The sequence below is a fragment of the Parasteatoda tepidariorum genome, chromosome 4 (genome assembly GCF_043381705.1).
Source record: "Parasteatoda tepidariorum isolate YZ-2023 chromosome 4, CAS_Ptep_4.0, whole genome shotgun sequence".
NCBI classification, from domain to species: Eukaryota; Metazoa; Arthropoda; class Arachnida; order Araneae; family Theridiidae; genus Parasteatoda; species Parasteatoda tepidariorum.
The window spans coordinates 52082977-52099516 of record NC_092207.1 but is presented as its reverse complement, the minus strand read 5'-3'; the positions used below and the strand labels follow the sequence as shown (position 1 = coordinate 52099516).

Genomic DNA, 16540 nt, shown 5'->3' with positions numbered 1-16540 from the left:
TTTTTAAGTTTCAATCAAATAACAAAGTTGACATAATGCTATTACAAATTAAGTTAACAATAGAAATGTTAGATCAATTTTGAATTTATATTTATTATTTAAACAACTGAGAACATTGAAGAGAACGCTATTACTTTCAAGAGATTTAACTTAAAGAGAACATTATTAATAAATGATGGCAATAAAAATATTTCGGCGCGCGATTGTTTGTTGTGTTTACAAATTATTACTATTTACAGGCGTAAGGAAATAATAGTATTTGAATTAAAATCTACTTTAATCCCAAAAACGCGATGACTGAAGAGCAAGTAAGTGATTTTAAATATTCTCCAGGATTTTAAATTGCTCATTTTTTTATACACTCCCACAATCTAAAGTAATTCAAATTTAAAATGTCTCCTAAAAAATTGTAAACAAAGCTCCTACATTTCGTAAACTACAAAAACGGAGCTTTGTTTAGATCTTAACAATTATTAAGTATGAGATACATCCAATGCAAACGCTATTATATATTTTATAACAGAAAGGCCTAAAATTTTTACTTTTATTTCTTTTTAAACTAACAATTACATTCCATTTTGATTTTGCAAAGTTTTAAGACTCCATAGATTTTATTAGCAAACCACTATTTAGCGGAAAATTAAAAAAAACTCTCAAACTTAAGTCTTTTTTTTTTTTTTCTTTCTCCTCCGGGACAATTCTTTCTTCCTTCTATATTTGGTATAAAGACCCCAGTCACACGGGCTAAAGCAGATGTTAGATTGTGACTGCTAAATATATCAATATTTTTTCTAAGTGAAAATACTGGACTAATAGGACGCAACTGTAGGAAACTAAAATCTAAAGAAGGATATTGTAATTGCACTAGGCAAAGAACTACATTATTTTATACAATATTTTTTATTAGTTGTTTAAACCCTTTGGAAATGATCGTTTTCGCGAACAGTTACTGGTATGAAAATAAAACCAACTTAGTCAGTCAATTCATAATTTGTTTAACTTTGTAGGTTTGCTTCCAAAAACTTATATTTCTATTTATAAATGTTGTTGAATAGCCGACTCAAATTTGAGTTTACGATTACCAAGGTGTTCAACTCCATAGCTGTATAATTTTGAAACGAAACGGAAAAGAAGGAAACTCCTGGATCAAGTATTGGAAGAAATTTGCCTTCATTGGGAATTTTTGATGGAGCTGATTCGCATTTGTCTTACATGGAGAAGGATTGATTGTTAGCCTGACGGCATACGGACTCTAAGCCATGATTTGTCGTCTACCACTCAGAATATTCTACGCCAGCACTGTGATCAGTATAAGCGAGATGCGAAACTCACATCCACCATCCGATGGATTCGAACTTGGGCAACCTCATTGAGAAGCAAGACCTCTCTATCCCCTGAGCTGTCATAGAATAGCCGAACCAAGTTTTGGGTTTAAGACTGCTTATGTTCAACTTCATATCCTTGCAATTTTGAACCCAATCTAGAAAACAAGGGAACTCCTGGATCGAGTACTAGGAGAAATTTGCCTTAGTGGAGGACTTTTTTGGAACTAACCCGCATTTACATTACATGAACAGGAAAGCCTCCCACAGGCTGAGGATATTTTACGTCAGTGCGGGCCGAGTGCAGAATTCATATCGACTAGCCATCGCTAGAATACGAACCCGGGTTGGAAGACAAGCACTTTATCCCGTGAGCCACCATGGCTCAGATTTTTCGTAGAATCTAAAAACAATGGCTAAAACATTGCTTTGGATATACTCTTATTACAAAGCCTGTACTATGCAAGTCTAGTCTATTTTGTCCACATGTTATGTTTTAATAATAAAGATGCATATTGATATTTTTTGCTTTTGTTTTTTAAAGAAAAATTATAAGAACCTTTTTATGTTGATCATCTTTATAACTGTCAAATAATAACTAGCATGCATTGTAATCTTACACTAGGAATCTTTCCCTAGCAAAGTTAAGTAGTATCCTATTCACAAGAACAAAGACTTCTTTATATTAATTTCGAAGGGCAAAAGAAAATTTAAGACCCTAGAATTAATTTGGCGTAAAATTAAAAATTTTATATATTCTTAGCAGTAAAAAAATTTGTTATTCTTCTGGAGAAAAAAATTTCCATTATTTTGTCTATGTAATAATAAATTTTAAGAATGGTTCACATTTAAATATTTTCTCACTTTTTTATATGTTAAATTATGTTTGCATTTTGCTTATTTTTTTTATAACCAATTGCTATGTGAAAGTACATTTGAAATTTATGAAAATTAATTGAGTCAAAAAATTAATTAGATGTAGTGTTGCGAAAATGGTAAACAGGATAGTACGTAAGTATAAAAGAAAGAAGGAAACTTAGCCCAATGCTGTTTAAATGATTTTGATGTGGAACAGGAGAGAGAAATTTTGTCAGCTGTGGTAACCAAGTCTGATATCTTTTCTTGGTCATAAGTCTTTTATTAAAATAGGTGCAGGGAATCTAGAATAGTAATGGTCAGTTAAATAACATTGTAGACAAAAATAAAATAGGACTTGAGTCACTTTGAAGGAGATGTTCGATTCATACTGTCTCCAACAAAATTTTAAATCTCAACTCCCCCGTGGCAGAATCACGGCGACATTGTCGCAGAATGTTAGAGTTCTTGCAGAGAGATTTTTCTTTTGAAAAGTAAAAAATTTTACTTTTCTACAAAAATTTACACATATTTGAATCATGCACTTAAATAATTACTTTTTGACACACTCAATTTACCCCGATAGTATCGTAAATCGATGCAATGTTTTTATTGTATTTTCAGCGGATATTGATTTTAATGTGGTTTTTAAACATCCTGATATATTTCAAACTATATGGATTTGTGACTGTTATTGCTACTGATTTCTCAGTAGTTCTTAAATCTGATATTTTTTATATGATATTATTTTTTACAACAACCTAATCTCGAAACGAAACACGCATTTGAGGAGTCCGATTTTTGTGATTTCGTTGATTTTTTTTTCCAGGTATTACAACCATGAATTTCATGATTTTTAATTACTTTTTTTTATTGTGATGATTATTTTATTTGTAAAATTTAATAATTTGGAAAAATACACAAATAATTTGTGCATTTTTCCCCCCAACAAAATGTGAAAATATCATCCAAAATATTTAAATTAAAAATTATTACATATTCTATTTAAAAAAGTTATGTAGTTTTTTTTGTAAACACAGTGTATTTGTTATTTTAAATTAGTAACATACATGTTTGTTATAATAAAAAAATGTATCTTGCAGAATGATATTTGTGCTAGAGAGATTAATCGCAGATAGCTCAAAAAAAATTCTGCTACAGGGGTTAAAAAGTCCTGTTGCTGATTTATTTATTATAAAGGTTATTTATTGTAGTATGTATTCCTTTTTATATGTCAATGCTTTTTAAAATATTAAACAAATTTTTTTAGGATGACGTTTTTAGGGTGCCATCAAGTCCTGACATTCATTTTGAGCCAATTGTTAGACTGCCTCTAGTTGAAATCAAAACTTTAGAAGAAGATGAAGAAGTTTTATTCAAAATGTAATTATTATTATTTTTTTATAATATTCTTTTTCTTCAAGGAAGTTGGCTATCTCTCAACTTGCTTACCCTGATTGTTATATAATGCATTTTTTTATGTTTTTTTTTTAGGCGAGCAAAACTTTACCGCTATGATAGTGAAGACGATCCTCCACAATGGAAAGAGAGGGGCATTGGTGAAATCAAAATCCTAAAACACAAATCTGATGAATGTGTCCGTATACTTATGAGAAGAGATAAGACTTTAAAAATCTGTGCCAATCACTACCGTAATTATTACTTCAATTATTCCTTAATTTAAAAAATATACAACAAAAAACTATTTGTTATTAAATTGAATAATTATTTTTTTCCTAGTTCAGCCATATATGGAATTGAAACCTAACAACACAAGTGATAAAGCCTGGGTGTGGAGTACAATGGCTGATTTTGCTGATGAAGAACCCAAACCAGAACTTCTAGCTATCAGATTTGCTAGTGTTGAAAGTAATTACTTTAAATTAAAAGTATAATGTTGCATGTTTTCTTTTATTGAAATTTATAGGCATGTTATTTAGTTGGGAAAAAATACCTGCCATATATTTCTAACCATAAACTTATCCAATGATGAGCTGAGAGCAAGGCTCCAACCCTTGGAACTTTAAACTTAGACTGACCCTCATATATCTGTAAACATATACACATGTGTTATATTTTATTTTTAATTAAAAATTTAAAAGAAGTAATTGATACTATAGGGAAAAAATTTATGGTATAGAACAGTGTTCCCCAACCCCGCTCCGTGGACCGGTACTGGCCCGTGGATCAAATGGTACCGGGCCTCCCATTTCATTGAAACTGAATTTAAATTCCTCGGTTTGTACCCCAAATTAAAAATATCTGTTCCATTAAAATTTTATTTATTTAAAAAAAGGGGCCCCCGAAGGTAGCGACATAAATTTTTTAATGTTTGTATCATGTATCATTGTCTCCGATTACCCCCAGATGGAACCGTCTCATTGCAAAGAAGCAAGTTCAGAGTTCACATTGATTTAAAGTTCTCGTAAATTAAAATGTTAAATCACTTTATATTATATTTATTTTTTGGTGTAACTGTATTTTATTTTGAAGGCATGTTTAAATACAATTAAACTAAAATTAATAAATCAAAATAATCTAAAATATAAACAATCAANCCCCCCAGTGGCCCGCGGTAAAATTATCAAACGTTTACAGGTCCGCGGTGATAAAAAGGTTGGGGAACACTGGTATAGAAGATTATTTATATTAGCATTTATTATGAAATGACAGAACTAGCGTTGGCAAGATTTTTGATTTAGGTCAGTAGATTCAATTTGATTAATTTCAGAATTGAGAATAGTCCTTCCACACTAACTTCAGTAGGATGAAGAACTATTACTGTTAGGGCTACTTTTTAACTTTTTGGGAATTCATTTTTATACCTAAGGGCTTTTCATTATTAGCCAAATATTTCTCAATCCATTTCATCATTAAAAGAGGATAATAGAGATTCAGTTGCTATGTCTGCAATCTGACTATCCTTATTTGAATACCCCAGTTGTTTTGAGAATGACTTTTCCCAGATAGCTTTCATTTCCTTTTTAATTTGTTTGTTATCCCATAAAATTCAGTGTTTTGGATTACAAACATATATTGAAAGCAGTGAGTCTCATTGTCTAGCAAACTACCACTTTCTTTTATCTTCATATTTTTATCAATATGTCTATAAAATGGAAAATAACTAAATATTTATTAGTGTATATAGTAAATGAATAAAGTATTAACTCAATTTGCCATTACTATTTATGTATTTTTTCAATTTACCTTTTTATTTGAAATTCAAACTGATTCAACAAAAACTGGAGTCCGATTATTTTTAGTGTCTCCATGACTCTGACTTCACATCCCTGGTTGAGAATACACTTTTTCTTTAAAAATTAATTCAAAACCCATTTACAACTTGATATAAAAAGATATTTATGCTACTGTTATTTATTTCTGACAATACTATTTAGACTATTTTTGAACTGTGGGGCTACCTAAGCAACTATATTTGAATATTAACTTTAGCAAAGGCCCTGATATCAAAATCGTGGGTATATATATTATTTTCAACAAATTCAGTAACAAATCTTGTTGAGTATGGTTTATACAGTACACTCTCAATTATCTGGTTTGCAGATTATCCGTGCTCATTCCAGAGTCACACAAAAAATATAAAGAGAAACATTTTTCAATATTAAAAAAATTTTATTCATGAAGTTATAACACTACCAAATTTTTGGAAGCAATATTCGTTATTGGATTTTAGTATATGGAATGTCAGCAGCATGGTCGAAGATAAAATCGTCTACGTTATCACGATCTTGGAGAAAGATCATACCACTTGATGAACAATCTTATTCAGATGTTCAAGATAAATATGATAACAGTATTCTCAAACAAGCAAAAGAAATCTAAGGTTTCTAAATTCTTGATGAAGAAAATTTAGAAGATTTGATTTCAAAGTGATGCATGTGAGCCTGGCTTCCAGTATTTGACAGATGAAGACATCGTTATGTTGTTAAATCAAATAGTGATGATAGTAACTGATGCAGAAGATGTAGTAAATGAGGGAAATACGATTTCTCATTCTGCTGCTCTGTGGAAACTTGATTAGATTATATGGGAGGATTTGATTACAGTGACATTACTGCGGTTCGTAAAATATTCGTATCAATGTATGGCGAAGACGCATTACACATTTTTTTAAAAAGGAAAATTCCTAGTTTTATGTTATACAGTATGCAAATGTCAGTAATTTTTATATTTTTTGTACTGATATTGATTTTTTCTTTAATAAAAGGAGTTTTCAGATTATCCGTATTTTTCGATTGTCCATGCGACCTGTCCCGGTGATTAACCCGGATAATCGGGAGTGCATTGTAGTTCCACATAGTTAGTCTCTTTCACCTAATTCTCAAAATGATCGATTCCCACCAACAACATAGTTATCGTAGAATTATTTAGCTGGTATAATTTAAGATATCCTCCACTAAATTACTTTTCAATGAAAAATTTCAATCTCCTATTTGCTGCGTTTTCATTTCAAGATTCTTTGAATCCTACTTTAAAATTATTTTGTTAAGGAAATTAACTCTATGTTACACTCTATTACTAACTGTTGAGCTATTACAAGTAAATTTTAATTAAGTTATAGTTAGTACATTTAATTATAATTTTGTGATGAAATTTGCCTTTAATATATTTGGAGTTAGGTAGAGCAAATTATATTTTTAAAATTAGTCTGGTATATGTGTACTGTTTGAAAAAATGTCCGTATCTTTTAGAAAAATACTTTGCAGCAATAATACAATATTCTTTGATATAAATGTGTTTTCTAANTTTTTTTTTTTTTTTTTTTTTTTTTTTTTTTTTTTTGTAGATGCTCAGAAGTTTAAGGAAGCATTTGATGCTGCTAAATCTATTGCTACACAATTTTCTGGGGAACAAAAATCAGATTTGAGTAAGAATTTTTCAGTTCTTCTATTGGTGTATGATTATTTTCCTGCATGAAATAACCGAGTAGTAATTTTAAAACCAATGTGTGATTTACTGTAAATGTAAAAGTAGGGAAAACTATCTTAATGGATGTGACCTTTAACTGCAACATAAGTTAAAATATCAGCACAAATAAGTTAAAAGTTCTAAGACACTAAGTTCAACTATTTCGCTTAAAGTATATATGGTTTTACGAATCAGAAATGTGACTTTTGTAATACTATATGTATGAGCATTGAATTTTTTAGACAAAACTTTAAATGAGGAGAACAACCATTCTTGAAATTCATAATAACTATAAGTAGCCAGTTAATTCTGAATAAAAAACTTTAAAGTCATTTATAATCATTTCTTGTAGACGTTCACTTGCAACATTATTCATTTTTTCATAGATTTATTAAAATTAGAAAGTAAAATAATTTAATTTTTTTTTTTAAATGTTAAATGTAACCATATTTGTGGTTCAAAACTATTATTAGATTTGCAGGTAATAATTTATTTCTAAAAGTAAGCTTTATAAATTGATTTTTATTTTTAATCATATGATAGTTATATGACTCATGTGACTGTTAGTTAAGTATATTATTAATTTTTTTTCCCTGGTTTTTGTCCAAAATATTGCTTTATTCAATAATTTATGTATTGTGTATTATACGATCTACTCATTAAACCTTTGGTTAGTGAAATTTTGTTTTTTACAAAATGTATTTTTTGACAAGCAAATGGTCAGTTTCATTGCTAATTGATTTTTAAAAAAAGTATTGTGATTCTGATGAAATATTGTAGTGTATATAAAAAGTGTGGAATTTCATTTCTGAAATTGAGTGGGCATCTATTAAGTATCTACCAGTCATATACAAATATTGTTTAAAAAAAGTGTTGATCAATGAAGTTAACTGAGGATTGAATGCACTGTTAAATATTCTGTAGAGAGAAAAAAAGTTCTATAATCAAAACATCTTGACAAGATTTATTTAAAAATAAATCATTTTAATTTATGTAATAAGAAAAAAAATTCTGTGTAATAAGTTAAAAACCTGATAAAAGTTGTTCAAATCTTCTAATGTTTTAAATCCTATGCATACACCTAATAAATATTGTCTACAATTTGCTGTATTTTTAATTTTATAAATACAAATGCCAATTTTATTATCAATTAAATAATTGGGAGATTTAGATTTTTGATTGAGCATCTTAATTTAATAATGTTAATAGCAAAAATTCATTTATGAGAGTGAAAAACTTGTTTTTAAAAAAAAATTAATTATAAAATATTTAATACATTGAATTCTGGCACTTTTTATTATTTTCAGCAAGCACAGTAACCAATCTTTTCAGGTGGAATTTCATAGTTTCACAAGTTTTAATTTGTCCCATCTGATTTTAAAAATCATGGATCAATGCTATGTTAGTCATATCACAGAATTTTAAAAAAAAGAAATTGGGGGATCATCCACTAAATTACTTTCATACAAAAATGTGTTTAACAGTATATTCAATGTGCTTTTCTTTCAAGATTGTTGGTAGGGTTTGTTAGATTAAAAAAAAGTGTTACTCTCTATTACATACAAGTTTTCTATTCAGTGATCGTGATTCATTATAAACTGAATTTTTTTTTCATTAGCTCACTACAAGGCCATTATTATTTTTTATAATATTTTTGTGTTTATTCTTATTTTATTTTTTCATAGATAAATCTGAAAATGATAAAAGTGATGACGAAAGTGATGATGATGACAAGTCATCCAACAATGCCACTCCTGAAAAAAGTACTAAAGAAGTTGCTGATAAACTTTCAAATTTAACTGTTGAAGATAAAAAAGATAAAGATGAAACAAAAGATGATAATACAGAAGATAAGTCAGCAAAAGATGATAAATCAGCAGATTAACATTTTTTTAGCTGATTACTTTATATCTCATCTCATTGAAGACAAAATATGAATTAATGATATAGCACTAAACTGACTTTTTCATCATTTCAATTTTTTTCCTATCCATACCTAAGCTTTCATAAAAATTGATTTTTGTATAAATGTTACTCTAAAGACACTACTAAGCAAAAATAAAAATGAATCTACTATGCATTCTCATTTATTTACAATGGAAAATATTTGTATCGTCGCAGAAAAATATTTTTGTAACAACTTTTTACAATTTATTGCCAACATTTTTTTTTTTAAATAAAACTGTAATTGGCATGATATTTTTTTCTAATCCAGTTTTCTCATATATTTTGTACATATTCGTTGAGAGGTATTTCTCTCAATTTATTTGATGTTATTTTCTTTGTTTTGAAATCCTAAATTATGCTAATATTTTGTATTGACTAATTCTAGCAAAGATTTTTACAGTATAATTTAAGCAATTGTCCCTTTTTTCTTTAAATTATATCATTTCATGTTTTTTATAGTGCAATTAGTATTTGAAGAGCTTAGTGAAAAAAGGTTCTTTGGGGCATTTTATTAAATTTAAAATATGGTGATATTTTTACATTAAAAAACGTTATTTCAAGACTTAATTTTTAAAAAATAAATCCACAGTTTATAGCATGTCTTATGTGATACTTCTGAAGTACCTTTTTCTATTAAGCTCTTCAAATTTATTTAAAATGGAGGCCTTAAAATGAAAAGATAATTAGATATGGAAAAAAATTGTGTAACATATAAAGCAATACTATTTAAATTAACGGTGGGGATATTTCTCCCTGTTGGTCATATTCTGCATAATATTAATTGTAAAAGATTTGTGTATGTGACTATACTTCATATCAATGTCTAGTGTTTGTTTTTCAAAGGGGTAATATCTGCTTTTATATGCTTTTGGTATATCCACTCTATTTTCACTTAAATGTTTGACGATGCTAATTATTTAGTACTGATTTCAATGTTTTCCATTTAAGAATGTATGTGCATTATAATCCCAATTATCTTTACTTTCCACCAGAAAGAATGTCAAGAATAATCAGAAAATGTTTATTATAAATAGAATATAAAATTACAAAAAAAAAAAAAACAGTTACATGCAAAAAAGAAAATCCCTAGCACAATGCTACTAACTGTTCAGATATGATAATTTCCATTTTTCAATGTTCTGTGCATTTTATTAATGTGTAAATGCCTGTTTCCCTTAGTGTGATGAATCTTGTTAGAATGATATTCTTGCAGCTTAGTTCTATTATCACATAAATGCCTTCATTTTATGGTATTTAATGCAGTAACTAGATTGCTAACTTTTGGTTAAACATATGGTTAATTTTAAGTACCAGTGAATATATATATAATTTATTATTTTTTTTAAGTAATCGTAACCCTAAATGAATAATGGATAACATTAAAATATGATAATCAGCTCACAGAAATTGTATATCTTAAATTTGTTTCTATAATTGAAATATTAAATGTTTTCAGTCAATTGTTTTACTACATTATTACTTTAAGCTTAACATTCAGCTTAATTTTTGATTGCTGAAACCAAAATAAAAAACATACTGTTTTTGCTAAGACATTTAGGTCTTTGATATATGTGATATTTATTTGTAATTTCTGATTTTACAATGCCTATATTGTTTAACTATGGTTGTCATTTTTCTCAGGAATGCCAATTCTTTCTGAATCAACAGCTTATCTTCTCAATATTGATATAATTTTTCAAACATAGTTTATTATTATGTAATTTGCATGCATTATTAAAAAAACCACATTCAAATTTGAAATCTTGAGAAAAGATTGCAGTTTCCATAAATCTAAAGTCATCTTTCTCACATTTTTTTTGTTTTTATTTTACCAATAATTTCTGTTAAATATATATGGTTTGGCAAGGAGCTGCATTCTACTTTCACATTATTAAACTACATTCATTCCTTTTAAGTCCCTCTAAAACTCATGTCGTTGTTCAGTGACTGTTTAATTTATATTAGTTAGCATCAAAACTATTTGCATAAAAGCATACCCGCACAGAGTGAAGTTTGTTTTGAAAGTGTTCCTTTTATACTATCTTATAATGGTATGTTTTTATGAAGGAAAAAAAAACATTCATACATAAAAATTCTTTTCGTGGTAATACATATAATATAAAAAAAGTATTGTCTTTTAAGCAGTATTCAAGAAAGTATTGTACAAAAGTCAAGGAATGTTTTTCTTGAAGTTGAGTGGGAACCCTTTTGTATAATTTCAATGGAAAATTGTTTCATCGAAAGATAAGACCTGTGGGAAATGTTGTATATTGAAAATAGCTCCATTAGACTAGCATCCTTGTTTTGAAGTGCTGATGATGTTGACATATCCACTCTCTCACTTGTACAGCCAATTTTACAGTAGCAAAATTTTATTTGTTAAATTGGGGAATCATTTCAAATTTTTAATTACTTTCAATGATCAAATTTTCTACTTGAAACCTAGCTTGTTAAACTTAAATCATAATTGTAATTCAAAAAAATATTTCATGTTGTGTAGCTGTTATAAAGCTTTTCATGCTCATCTTACCGGGACCAAGCACAAAATGTTTGTTTTTTAATAGTTTTCCAAAACATCATTTTTTTTTTGCTTAAAACCTCCTCTATGAAATCTAGCAAAAGTATGATGTGAATTAGACACTTTACATCCTCTTTTAAATTATTACTTAATGTAAAGTTATTTAATTATTATAAGACTGAGCTTCTCTTTAAAATATGTTGTGTGTAAAAAGAGAGAAAAGGAAATTGTCATTTTACTTTATCAACCTTTATGCTTGTTATTTTTTTGAATAAATATTGCTCATGCAATTTGTAGTTTTGTTTTTGGGTTATGTATTATTTGTTTTATCAGCTATCCCCCCAAAAAAACTCCCTGTCAAAATTACTTAAAGAAAGTGCTTTAGCGAAATTCTTTGCCTATGGCAATGCCTAGGAAGATTTCAATATAAGTGAGTAGATAGAGAGCTTGTTAATTTTTGTCTTGATTTTGAAATTTATTTTAAAATATTTTAGTTTTAAAGCTATATAGAACTTAAAACTGAATTAAACAGGCTACTAAGCGCTGTGAAAATTTTAAAATGTGCACAATTCGAAATCCTTAAGTATTACTGGGAAAATGAATGTTTTTCTTATAATTATAAAGTTAAGGTTCTTACTTGGAGACATGTTTATGTGTTGCTCTCAAAGATAGTTAGAATGCGTAAATTAATTTTTAATTTGTTTACTGACAAATTTCTGCCATTCTGTGCTGTAAGTGAGCATCAAAATTTTGCACAATATTTCTATAACTGCTGTTGATCAATTTGCGAAATTTTTTAGAAAGGCAATTAGACTGCAAGATTACTCTATAATTTTTTTTTTTTTTATGACTCGTGAGCTTAAATATTTTAATTGTAATTTTTTTGCGGAAAATTTTCGTAAAAAATCTAAGTGAGTTTAAAATACTTCTCTTTCGTTAAAAATTTAAAAAAAACTAATTTTGTTTCTGAAAAATTTAACATACCAACGTTGCAAAACAAATTATTTCTCAGGTTTTGTATAGAAGCAAATGTTTATTCAAATACAAACATAATCATGCATTGTTGCTTTTCTTTTGTTAATATAATTTAGCATGTGTGTGTCAGAAATTTTCTCGAGGAAATTCTCCGATTTTCCTTTTGGAAACCACTTATTTTGAATGAAATTATTTACATTTGTGAGTTTTAAAACGCATAATCAGGTTATGATTATCATGTTTTATTTAAATTTTTTGAATTGAATATGGCATGGGTGGAAAAGAAAAAAAAATTGTATTTCAGTTATTTGAGAATTTTTTTTTTGTTGCTATAATTCCTAATAAGTTTTTAAAAAAAATTTATTAAAGTTGCGGCCTCCGACCTCATGTAAGTTGGAAACCCCTGCTCTATAACGTTGTAGATGAATAAAGACTTCTTTGTAGTTAATGATGACATCTTTACACTAAATCATTTTAAGGGTGTTATTTGCAAGCCATTGATAAGTCACGTGTTTGATGTTTTAGCAATGAAAAAATAAAGTAAAAGAAATTATTGCTTTCAAGTGTAAAAATTTTCTATCCTAAATTACAAATTTACTACAACTTTATTATTTTTCAATCATACATTTTAAGAAAATTGCAGGCTCTAGGATTTAAGAAGAAATTATTTAAAGGCATAGCTGCTAACAGTCCAACGCTTTCAGCTGAAAATTATAAGTAGACTATTATTCATCGTTGAACAGAGTAATTAACTACAGGAAAATTTTTCACATGACATGCGAGAATTTTTAAAACACATTTTTTATTATTTTAGATTGGTTTAATCAATGGCATAAGAGAGGAGTGAAGGAGGCTACAGCTCCTGGCATTTAACCCAATTAAAAGTTTCAAGATAATTTAAATTTAACGATTTAAGAATAAAGATAATTCATTCAGAAAGTTATTAAATTTTTCTCTTAGAATATTTTCCAATCATATCAAAAAGGGATTAAGAATTTTTTTTTTTTTACAAGTTAAATTCCCCCTCCAAGAAGTGAATATACACCTCTTTTCTAAGAGTTAAGTCTGGACTAGTTTATAAAATAGTATTGAAAATTCTTAGACAAGTGTATTGATAATTTTCATGCGTCTAGCATAACATGTTACATCTTAGACAAATGATGCATTAGCGCACTCGATTCAAATGAAAACAATATACAGAGTGTTAGACATCGCTTATATTAAAACAACGTCAGAAAAATTGGTACAGAAATGCAGAATTTATGTATAATAACTTGCAATTTAATTAAGTTGTTAGTCCTATTGATATAAACTCACTTTTTTTTGCTCAACTCGGCCCCGGGGGGGGTGTTCGTTTCTCAGATAACAATGTCATAAAATTTTTATCCTATGTACATCAACTTTGTTTCCGTTTTATTCGATTCGGCGGGGAAAAAAGTCCCCAGTTTCTCAGGTAAATTTTTTCAAGAAACTGTAAAATAACTTCCAAACTATTAGTCCTATCGTTTTGTGTTTAATTTTTCTCGATTCACCGTATAAAAATACAATACTCTATTCAGTATAAAAAATATATCATCCAATTTAAGTTTCAGGAACTGGCTGAAATCTAGTCAATGCAAATTTCATTTTACAGATAAAGAATACTTAAATTATCGAACATGCACAAGTTAATGGAATAACCTTTTTTTCTTTTCTAAATGCTGTTATGGGAGAGTAAACACTTAAAGACGGAGCATAAAAGCGTAAAATAACAATGATGTATTGGACCTTATTCAATAATTTTAATATTTATATCTAAACGAAATTGATGATTGATTTATTATAATATTAGAGCTGCATAAACAAAAATGTATTATTTTTTTCAGGTATTAAGACAAGAAAAATATAGAGCGGTTAATTAAATATTGCAAGTATTTAAATGTCTTCTGTGCTCCTTATTCTTTTCAAACAATTATTTTTTGAAGTAAATTTTATCTAAAAAGTAAAAAGTAGTTTTCTTTTAATTAAAAAACATTAGACGACAGGCAGTAAATCTAGAATGTTTAAATTCAAATAAATCCCAGAGATGGTAGCACTGTTCCTTTTAGTGTAGTTCAAAATATTTATCTGAAAAACCAATGCGAACATTTTTGACTTTGAATAACAGAAAGACTAGGTTTCAAGAATTGGAAGAATGTCAGATTGACTTAAAAAATATAAATTTGCATCAATTTACTGATTACTAATGCTTAGTGATCAAAATAAATTAGAATTTCATTTTATTTTTTACTTAAGTTTGTATGTCAGGATGGCCGAGCGGTCTAAGGCGCCAGACTCAAGGATAACCTTGCCCTGCTTCAGGGTTGAGTGTTCTGGTCCACGAATGTGGGCGTGGGTTCGAATCCCACTTCTGACAGGAATTTTTTTTTTTCTCAAAAAATTTAGATTAATTCTTTTTAAATTTAGGTAATAAATGAATGAAATATTGACGAAATAACCTAATTATATATAAATAGTAGAATTAATGTAACCTAAGTTTCTAGGCAACAGACACGGCAAAACGATAGGAAATTCTAATAATCAAAAACCGCCTTTATTAAAAAATTTGCGATTTATTTTTTTAGTGAAATGTAAGAAGAGAATTGAAGGCAATAACAGTATATTTCTCAATCGTAATATAATTTTGAAATTTTTCATTAAAAAATGATTATTTATGCAATGTTAAAATATATAATATTTCCCACGACATTGTATATTTATTGATATTTATTATTTTTATTATTACTCATATATTTTTAATACATTTTAAGTAATTTCATTTCAAAAACTAGTACACTCGTACAGACTGAATCCTATTATGTTAAAAAGTTTTAAAGCGCAGTGTTTCCTGAATGATTTGAATCCTTTAACTGAGTATAATTTTGCAATAGAAATTAAATAAGTTATTTTTATTGAATAAAACGCTAAAAAAAATTTACAAGAATTTATCCAAGTATAAACCATATATTATAATCCCGTAAACAAAAAGCCTCCGCTGCTGATTATTACAGCATCTGCGAATTAGTTTTCAACAATTTTTTTTCCTCCTTATTTTTAAAAAACAAACAGACAAATTGGGAGACGCCTTTTTAAGGCATTTTCTGAACTTATGTTTCTTAGTTTCAGAAGTTGAATGGAGAAAACATTGCAAAGAACAAAAAGTAAAGAGTTTTTTTTTTTTATACATAGATTTAACTGAATAGGAATTTATTCCATTTTTTTATTATCATTGTATAACGCTCAATTTCAATGACACAAATAAAGTTTTTATGAATAATTAAGTGCTTTATATTTGTAAATTTTACTACGTGTGTCAGAGCTTAATTCATACATTAATAATCTCTGATGGACTACGCTGATGTCATAGAAAAATTTGGATTTTTGATGATAGTCCTGCAGATATACTTCGTATCTTCTAATACCGGAATTATAATTACAGTTGTTTTCCCGATAACGAAATAATTGTTTCCTCGTTTTTCGATTGTAAACTTGTTTTGAAAACGTATCGATATTTTTATTTGTTTTCGGTGACTAATAGCTCCCGTGAACTAAAATAAAAAATGAAAAAACTCGCATGCGATTCGATTTGTTTGAATAATAAACTCCTAAGAACTCCATTTCCAATTTAGTCGTATTTCGAATAAAAATTGATTTAAAAAAGTACGACTTTTATAATTTTTGAAATTGCATGCACACTAATATCACGCATACACGAAAGTTCGTTTTTTAAAAAAATTTATGTTTCAAGAACTATTTTACTGATTTTGTATTTTGCCATTGGTAATTAAGATGTAAGCTTCTTAAACTTACATCTTAATAAAATAATTTTAAACGTAAATAATTAATAAAACAATTTTTACGTAAAATAATTTTTCTATACAATTCTAAACAAATAATTAATGATTAAAATATATTTCTTTCTTCCTTTATCGAACGACGAATTTGACAGCAAATTTTAAAAAAGAAGGAAATCCAT

General features: G+C 27.8%; 1 protein-coding gene and 1 non-coding gene across 2 annotated transcripts in view; both read left to right on the top strand.

The window, feature by feature from the left end:
* Positions 1 to 11861, top strand: part of LOC107455966 (ran-specific GTPase-activating protein) — a 237077-nt gene extending 225216 nt beyond the window's left edge. The window contains exons 2-7 of the mRNA XM_016073709.3: positions 223 to 308; positions 3448 to 3560; positions 3672 to 3829; positions 3918 to 4046; positions 6985 to 7065; positions 8792 to 11861. Of these exons, the coding sequence (XP_015929195.1) occupies positions 294 to 308; positions 3448 to 3560; positions 3672 to 3829; positions 3918 to 4046; positions 6985 to 7065; positions 8792 to 8991 (696 nt within the window). The 5' untranslated portion in view covers positions 223 to 293 and the 3' untranslated portion in view covers positions 8992 to 11861. The remainder of the gene's footprint in view (positions 1 to 222; positions 309 to 3447; positions 3561 to 3671; positions 3830 to 3917; positions 4047 to 6984; positions 7066 to 8791) is intronic.
* Positions 11862 to 14827: 2966 nt separating this feature from the next.
* TRNAL-CAA (transfer RNA leucine (anticodon CAA)) lies at positions 14828 to 14941 on the top strand. The gene is made up of 2 exons: positions 14828 to 14865; positions 14896 to 14941. It is a non-coding gene; the product is annotated as a tRNA-Leu (tRNA).
* The last annotated feature ends 1599 nt before the right edge of the window (positions 14942 to 16540 follow it).